Source organism: Alnus glutinosa, chromosome 5 (assembly GCF_958979055.1).
Source record: "Alnus glutinosa chromosome 5, dhAlnGlut1.1, whole genome shotgun sequence".
Classification (NCBI taxonomy): Eukaryota; Viridiplantae; Streptophyta; class Magnoliopsida; order Fagales; family Betulaceae; genus Alnus; species Alnus glutinosa.
In genome coordinates, this window is record NC_084890.1 from 960,952 (window position 1) to 969,817 (window position 8,866).

At 32.6% G+C, this 8,866-nt stretch overlaps 1 protein-coding gene across 1 annotated transcript; it reads left to right on the forward strand.

Annotated features, from left to right (window-relative positions):
• Window positions 1-1,124: 1,124 nt before the first annotated feature.
• LOC133868766 (desmethyl-deoxy-podophyllotoxin synthase-like) lies at window positions 1,125-3,568 on the forward strand. Its single transcript, XM_062305763.1, has 2 exons — window positions 1,125-2,028; window positions 2,646-3,568. The coding sequence occupies exons 1-2, from the start codon at window positions 1,138-1,140 to the stop codon at window positions 3,267-3,269; spliced, it is 1,515 nt and encodes a 504-aa protein (XP_062161747.1). The 5' UTR covers window positions 1,125-1,137; the 3' UTR covers window positions 3,270-3,568.
• The last annotated feature ends 5,298 nt before the right edge of the window (window positions 3,569-8,866 follow it).

Here is an 8,866-nt window from a genome sequence, read left to right on the forward strand (position 1 = left end):
TAGATCATAAATATCTAATAGTTGATCTTAAAAAAAAAAAAAACAAAGTTATTAGAGTTATATTAAAGTTGTAAATGTATTATATCTCCATTCGGATAATAGGGGCTCTCATTTAATAATAATTTTAAAAAATGAAAAGATGGGATAAGAACAATGAAAAAAAAAAAAAAAGAGAATAATTTCTAAGAGTCATGTTTACTATACAACATTTATACACATTTTGTACAATAAAGTTGGCGTTAAAATTACTGCACAACATTATACACTTTATTAAAAACTTGAAAATAATTTACATGTTTACTTTGTTGTACAAAATATATATAAATATTGTGCAGCAAACATTACTCAATTAATTTTTTTGTTCTTTTTTTTTTTTTTAACAACAAACTCTTTTTTTTTATTACAAATGACCAAAGGCCATCACAAGAACAAGAGCACAAAAGGCTAATATAATGTCTGAACGCGAAATCAAGACTTCCAGCGTAACGACATAGATCTAGCTAGAAAGGTGGCCCAAAAAAACACTAACGGTCACTCCCCATGGACGTCTCAAAAGAAATGCCTCTGCCAAAAGAAAACACAAAAAAACATATAAATAAGCTCCATAGCCTCAACAGCTAGGAGGACAACAATTTTCACTGGATCTGACCAGGAGGACCAAAACCTCTACAACCCAGAGGCTGAAAGAAAAACATCACCCACTAACGGGAACCAGTGGGGTGAACAAAAGCCACTCTGGCCCATAAGGATTAGGTGGAATACCAGCGTCAGGAGAACAAGCAAAAAGCCTCCCCTCCCGCGAATCAAATCTCAAAATTGTTCTCTCTACCACAACAAGTTAACATTACTCAATTTCTAAAACCCTACTATATCACGGTTATCACCAGCGTATACAACACGATATTATACAGGTCGGGAGGGAAGGCATGAAAAACTGCCTCATTCCAAGAAAAACAAAATCAATTTAGGTACGAAGCTTTGACAAGTCACCTAAAACTCATTTCAATGGCAGGTGAAGGGGTACGTAGGATGTTTGGCTAGCTTTTTATTTGCAACTAAAGTCAATGTTTTACCACTATAAATTTGCAACGTTAGTGAAAGAAATTTGTACAACAATCACTTGTTTCTCCACTTTCTATGATCACGATGGTGCTCCAATATTCCTGGGCTCTCACCACTTTCCTTCTTTTCCTCTCTTTGGTTTGGCTGTTAAAGCTATCTAAAAGATCCAACCGTCAGAAATTACCTCCAGGGCCATGGAAGTTACCTCTTATAGGAAACTTGCACAATTTTGTAGGATCATCACTACTACACCGTCTTCTCCGAGAACTAGCCAGCAAACATGGACCCCTCATGCACCTTCAAATGGGTGAAGTTTCTACACTTGTGGTATCATCCCCCAAGATGGCCAGCAAGTTCATGAAGACACATGACCTTGCCTTTGCGTCGAGGCCACTATTTCTATCCCCTAAAATTATGACCTACGGTGGCTCAGACATTGGCTTTTCTCCATATTGTGATTACTGGAGGCAAATGAGAAAAGTCTGCGTGTTGGAACTCCTAAGTGCCAAGAGGGTCCAATCCTTCTCTTCTCTTCGAGAAGAAGAAGTTGATAATCTCATTGGGTTCATCCACTCATCTTCAGGATCTCCAATCAATTTTAGTGAACATATTTCCACTTTAACCACTACTATTTTTTGTAGAGCAGCATTTGGTAGCAAATACAAAGACCAAGATGCATTTCGATCATTGACCAAGGAAACAGTATCCTTGGCAAGTGGGTTTGAGTTGGCTGATTTGTTCCCTTCACAGAAAATTGTTCATTTGATTAGTGGGACGAAAGCTAAGCTAGAGAAGATTCATGGGAAGATTGACAAGATCTTGGAGAACATCATCCGCGTGCACAAGGAGAACCAGAAGAGTGCATCAGCAGAGCAGGAAGATCTTGTTGATGTCCTTTTAGGCCTTCAGAAAAGTGGTACACTTGAGTACCCAATCACAACCAATAACGTCAAGGGCGTCATTTTGGTTAGTATTTCTTCTATAATCCTTGGGTTAAGTCACTTATGTTGTCATCATCATATTTTTTTTTCAATTAAAAAGAATCTGTAACTATTGCTTGATAAACACCGCTGTCCCAAAATTGGTTTCCCGGCCCATTCCATTAACTGATGCAGGAAAGGTTTATATGATGGCAAGAAATTTTATTATCATTATTATTTCATGTTTTCTAATTAATTAGGACTTTTTTACTCTTTGGGTTTTCCTATTAACTTTTGTACTTCTATATTCTTGGATTTTCCTGGAAAGTTTAGGATTTATTTTATATACTTTTTAGGATTTTCTCATAGCCTTACGATTAGAATTCATATAATTAACCTACAGAGAGGCTTGTATCGAATCTTTAGTTATAGTTTCTTTTGTTCTTTCTCTTTTTTGGTGTCCAGAATTTGAGAAAAAAGTTTCACACCGTTAATTATATATGTAACTTAAATTGAATGTAAATATAATATGAGTTAAAGTCCTAATCCAAAATTATTGCTTCCATAATATGTTAAATTTTAGTTGTTTAAAAACATTAAGCTTATAAAAATTTACCGAAATAATTAATTAACCATTGTTCTAAAATTTTCAATTTTTTCTAGGACATATTTACTGGAGGAGCAGACACTTCGTCAACCGCAACAGTGTGGGCTATGTCAGAAATGATGAGAAACCCTAGAGTGCTCGAGAAGGCACAAGCTGAGATAAGACAAGCCTGCAAAGGAAAGAAAAAAATCAATGAAAAAGACATTCAGAATCTAAGTTACTTGAAGTTAGTAATCAAAGAAACTCTAAGGTTACACCCTCCTGCTGCTTTGTTAATGCCAAGAGAATGTAGAGAAGCATGCGAAATTGATGGATATAAGATACCCATTAAAACCCAAGTCATCATAAATGCATGGGCCATTGGAAGAGATCCAGCATTTTGGCCTGATGGAGAGAGTTTTATACCAGAGAGGTTTGATAGTAGTTCAATTGATTATAAAGGGGCTAACTTTGAATATATCCCTTTTGGGGCAGGAAGGAGGATGTGCCCGGGAATTTTATTTGGTGTAGCCAATTTGGAACTTCCTCTTGCTCAACTACTATACCAATTTGATTGGAAACTCCCGGGCAATATGAAACCAGAGGATCTAGACATGACTGAAACCTTTGGTGGTGTTGTCGCAAGGAAAAACAACTTGCATTTGATTCCTACTTCTTTTAGTCCTTCACTTGCCCTTTGAGGCATTATCTGTTATCAACGAGCTCATAAATTTGGCAAGAAGAATAAAGACAGTTTATTTTGGCGAGAATAAAGTATGCTTATTTGGCAAGAATTATGTATTTTCCTTTTAAAGCATGTAATCTCTAATTAGGTTTTCTCCAAGTAATGTAATATTATTTAATAGGTAGTATATTTCCTTCTACAAGTAGAAAATCAGGGATATTTTCTCAAATTATCACTATATATAGCTTGTAAGGGGTCTTCTATAAAACATCTATACTATGTATTGAATAAGAGCATCGTACAATTTCTTTTGCATATTTCTCGTCATCAAAGGTCTTAAATCTTCTTATACTACTGGCCATTCCATTATCATTAATACGGTAACTTTGAATTCGGAATTAGTTCTGTTTGTTAATGCTTTTTAGATCGAATGTGTTTTTTGTTTTAATTTGTTTGAAAAAATGTGACATAAAAATGAAGTTAGTAATTTTGAGTGTTCTTTATTTTGGGTTATTTGTTAACGGTCTTGTTTTGAAATAATAAAAGAAAAAGAAAGATTGTTATCAAATAAATTAAAGCATATTTTGTCTTGATAATAAGTTAGTAGTTATTAAGAGTGATAATTCATTAATTTGTGGGATGGTTGGTTGGACATTCAAGAGAAGGAAAGAAAAGTCTGAAATTTTTGGCAAGTTCTTCCGAAACTGGGAAGAATGATAAAAAGAAATTTTTGGATTACTTCTGGAAGCTTGAGTAATCTAATTATGATGCATTTTCAACACTATACTTCCTACGGCTACCAAGTAGACAGGCAAACTCCTTCGACACTATAACTCTTAAAACAAAGGGTGCATGGCTTTTACACCCCAAGGATATATAGATGTTAGGATGACGGAATAATTACTACTCTCTTGATTATAGGGTGGTTCGGTCCCCTCTCTCAAAACTCGCAATTAATTAGGAGTAGCGCCACCCCAAACTAACTATTAGCTAGCCCTAAAGACTAGTTATATGATGGCTAGGATTTTTCATTTTCAGGTTTTTATAATTATATTAGGACCTTTTACTTTTTGGGTTTTCCTATATATTAACTTTTGCACTTCTATATATATTCTTGGATTTTCCTAAAAAAATTAGGATTTGTTTTATATGCTCTTTAATTACGATTTTCTAATATCCTTAGGATTAGAATATATCCATACCCTATAAAGAGGCATGTATAAATGTATTGAATCTTTTATTTTATAACTGAGATAAAAACATGAGTTTCTTTAATTTATTGTCAAGAATTTGAGAAAAAAGAGTTTTACACCGTGAAATATGTAATTTAAATGGAAGGTGTAACATGAGTTGATTGCGGAAAAAATTAACCTTATATATATATTAACATTATTCGTATTAACATTATTCATATTAACATTATTCTAAAATTTTCAATTTTTTACTTCATCAACCACAGTAGAGTGAGCTATGTCATAAATGGTGAGAAACCTTAGAGTGCTCTAGAAGACACAAGCTGAGATTAGATAAGCCTTGAAAAAAAAAAAAAAAAAAAAATTAAGTTGAACATTTAGAATTTAAGTTACTTGAAGTAAGTGATCAAAGAAACTTTAAGGTTATACCCTCATGCTCCTTTGATACTTCCAAGAGAATTTAGAAAGCCATGCAAAATTGATGGATATGAGATAACCATCAAAACCAATATTATCATAAATGCATGGGCCATTGGAAGAGATCCTTCATCTTAGCATGATGTCGAGAGTTTTATACCAGAGAAGTTTGATTTTAGTTCAATTGATTTTAATGAGACTTGTTGGAAAAATTATCATTCCTCTCATTTAAATAGGCCCAGTCGGCCCAACCAACCGTGAAGATCGCTTGATCACATTGTCATATTCAAGACCCGCGAATATCACAAAACTAGTCGAACTACCCAAGATATGAATACCAGATTCTTCACTCTACCTAGTGCAGCTGAGATCGCATCAACAGGTTATGGATCTTGGAAGATCCGTACACCCGAGATCGCCTCACCCTCAACTGCAAATCCAGAAGAAACCAGGATCCTCAGAGCATTCTAACCGCATCAGAACATTTATAAATACAAGAGAACACCAAGTATCAAAGAAGGGGCATACATTCTTGTCTATCTGAAATTATACTAAATATTCCCTGGAACTATCTATTGACTTAATCATTGGAGTAAAATTGTCGGCATCTCCCGACACAGTTATTTATTACTTCACAGATCACGAAAAGAAGGCGAGTAACCAAACAAATCACGGCGTAACACGTCACCTACTGAAAAACTGCATCAACAAGACTTGCATTGAATACATTCCTTTTGGGGGCAAGAAGAAGGATGTGCCAGGAGTATTATTTAATAGATGTAGCCAATATTAATTGAACTTCCTATTGCTCAATTACCATACAAATTAATTTGATTGGCAACTCCTGGGCAAGATGAAATCAGAGGATCTAGACTTGCTTGAAGCCAATACTGGTGGGGTTGTTAGAAAGAAAAACAACTTGCATTTGATTCCTATTTCATGCCCTTTGAGGGATTATCATTAATTACGTACGGTAGGTTTGAACCTAAAAAATTAGAAATATGGTCCAGGAAACTAGTATTGTCTTGATAATTATAAATTGGTAGTTATTAAGAATGATAAATTAGTAGCTCCAAGATCCAAAATATATTTGGATTGGTGGAGGATGTAAACTTGTGTGATCACTAAAAGTGCATGTGAATTCCCAAGAAAAAACGAAGGTCGACCAATTAAGATCTTTTAATACAAAATCAGCTTTCAATTTATTCAGTAGAGACCAAATGAGATAAAAATGTGTTCCCGTAACCAATATCTCATCAACATAAATTAAAATAAACTAGTGTTAATTGAGAGCCACGATGAAGAACAAAATAGGGATGCATCACACTAGCTAGCGTAGTCCATATATATGATATTATGCAAAGAGAAAGGGCATGAAAACTACCCCATATATACCAAGAAAAACAAAATAACACTACAAAAATAGCTGCAGTTTGACACGTGTCTACAGTACCCGTTACTGTAGACACGCGTCAAATTTGACACGTGTCACTAGTGACACGTGTCAAATTGTGGAAGCGTCAAAAATGGACACGCGTATGAAATACACGTGTCCAATTGGACACGTGTATTTTATACGCGTGTGCAAGTGGACACGAGTATAAAATACTCGTGTCAAACTGGACACGTGTCTTATTACACGTGTGCAAGTGGACACGAGTATAAAATACTCGTGTCGAACTGGACACGTGTAATAAGACACGTGTCCAGTTTGACACGAGTATTTTATACTCGTGTCCACTTGCACACGTGTATTAAGACACGTGTCCAGTTTGACACGAGTATTTTATACTCGTGTCCACTTGCACACGTGTATTTTTACACGTGGCAAATTGGTATTTTTTGCCAAAATAAACATTAAAAAAAAATCAGTGTTGTATTAATTTTTTAAAATTAAAAAAAAAAATTAAACTCATTATCTTATTAATCATACAAATCTTTGAAAATACGGTGTACATAACTTATACACATAAAATTAAGTTTGAAAAGTATATGCTATATGTAAATTTTATATTTGAAATTTATACTTTTTAGGTTCTTTATTTATATGTATATAGTATACTATATTGTACTATATACATAATTAACCAAATTTGGTGCTATATATCTAATTAAACCAAATAGTTCAAATTAGGGTTCAGTTTTGTACACCATCTACGTTTAGAAACAAAAAAAAAAAATTTAAACATAACAAAGTTAAAAAACCTATAATTAATACTATATATATAGATATGCATGCATGTAAACGGTTTAGAAATTATATACAGTAACCTTTTTATTTATGGCTATATATAGTAATTGCAATTATTTTTAGAATTCTGCGCTACATAATGAATTAAATACTTATAGTTTAGTCCCTCATATAGTACATATATACATTTAGGGTTTATGGCTATATATAGTACATACCCTTAGGGTTAGGGTTTATAGCTATATATAGTATATACACTTAGGGCTAGGGTTTATACCTATATATAGTATATATACTTAGGATTATGGTTTATCGATATATATAGTATATACACTTACGGTTTGGGTTTTAGGGTTTATAGGTATATATAATATATACACTTAGGGCTATGAATTATAATTTAATTGATTTTACGTTTAATGAATAATAATGTCAATATATTTTTCACGTTTCATTATTGTACACTTTTAAATATATATATATATATATATATATATATATATATTAAATCATGAGCAGTTCAAAATTAAATAAAACCGATATATATAGTATATACACTTAAACTTATGATTTATAGCTATATATAGTATACATACTTAGGGTTAGGGTTTATCGCTATATATATTATATACACTTAGGGTTAGGGTTTATAGCTATATATAGTATATACTTAGGGTTAAGGTTTATCGCTATATATAGTATATACACTTAGGGTTAGGGTTTTATGTTGTATAGGTATATATAATATATACACTTAAAGCTATGGGTTATGATTTAATTGATTTTACATTTTATGAATAATAATGTCAATATATTTTTCATGTGTTATTATTGTATACTTTTAAATATATATTTTAAATCACGAGGATTAGGGTTAGGGTTTATGACTATATACAATACGTACCATTAATTAGGATTGTAGTTTATAGCTATATATAGTCTATGCACTTAGGGTTAGAGTTTAATTTTATGGTTAGATTTTAGTTTTTATTTTTTATTTAGCTATATGTACGGTATATACATTTCAGGCTGCATGGGTTTATATTTTTTTTTTATGTGGTTAAATTATATATATATATATATATATATATATATATATATATATATATATATATATATATATATATATATTTTTTTATGCATGCAAATACATTTCGGGACGTGTATTTAAATACAAAATAATATATAGTACATATACTTAGGGTTATGGTAGTATAGTATATATACTTATACTTAGTGTCATGATTTAAATTTAGGGTTTATATTTAGTTTTAATTTATAGTTTATGTTTTAGTTTTAGGTCTTAGGGTTTAGCAATGTGTACATGCAGTACATGCAGTGCATACACGTTATGGGTTGCATGGGTTTATATAAAATATATATAATATATTAAATATATATATATAATATATTAAAAAAAAATAAAAAAAATGACATTTGGAGACGTGTATTTACATACACGTCCCCAATTGGGCACGTGTACTACGTACACGTGTCCAATTGATTGGCCAGGTACTGCGCGGGAGTTCTCCCGCGCGCCACCTGGCCAATCTTAGGATATAAATTATATTTAAATTATATATTATTCAAATTATATACTTTTTAAATATATTTTAAATTCAAAATTTTATATTTAATTTATATAAAAGAAATGGGTAGCTTCCAGAGGAAGCTACCCATTTCTTACGTAATTCTCTCTCTCTCTCTCACTCTATCTCTCTCTCTCTCTCTCTCCGTCGAGCTCTGGCCGGCGACGACAGCCCATTCCGGCGACCCTCCCTCTCTCTCGCTCTCCCTAGCTCTCTCACCTCC

What these genes read in the sequence shown, in the direction of transcription:
- LOC133868766 (XM_062305763.1), top strand. Translation starts at nt 1,138, where the DNA reads ATGATCACGATGGTGCTCCAATATTCCTGGGCTCTCACCACTTTCCTT. An exon ending in ACGTCAAGGGCGTCATTTTG is followed by an intron (nt 2,029 to 2,645) that starts GTTAGTATTTCT and finishes AATTTTTTCTAG; the next exon opens with GACATATTTACTGGAGGAGC.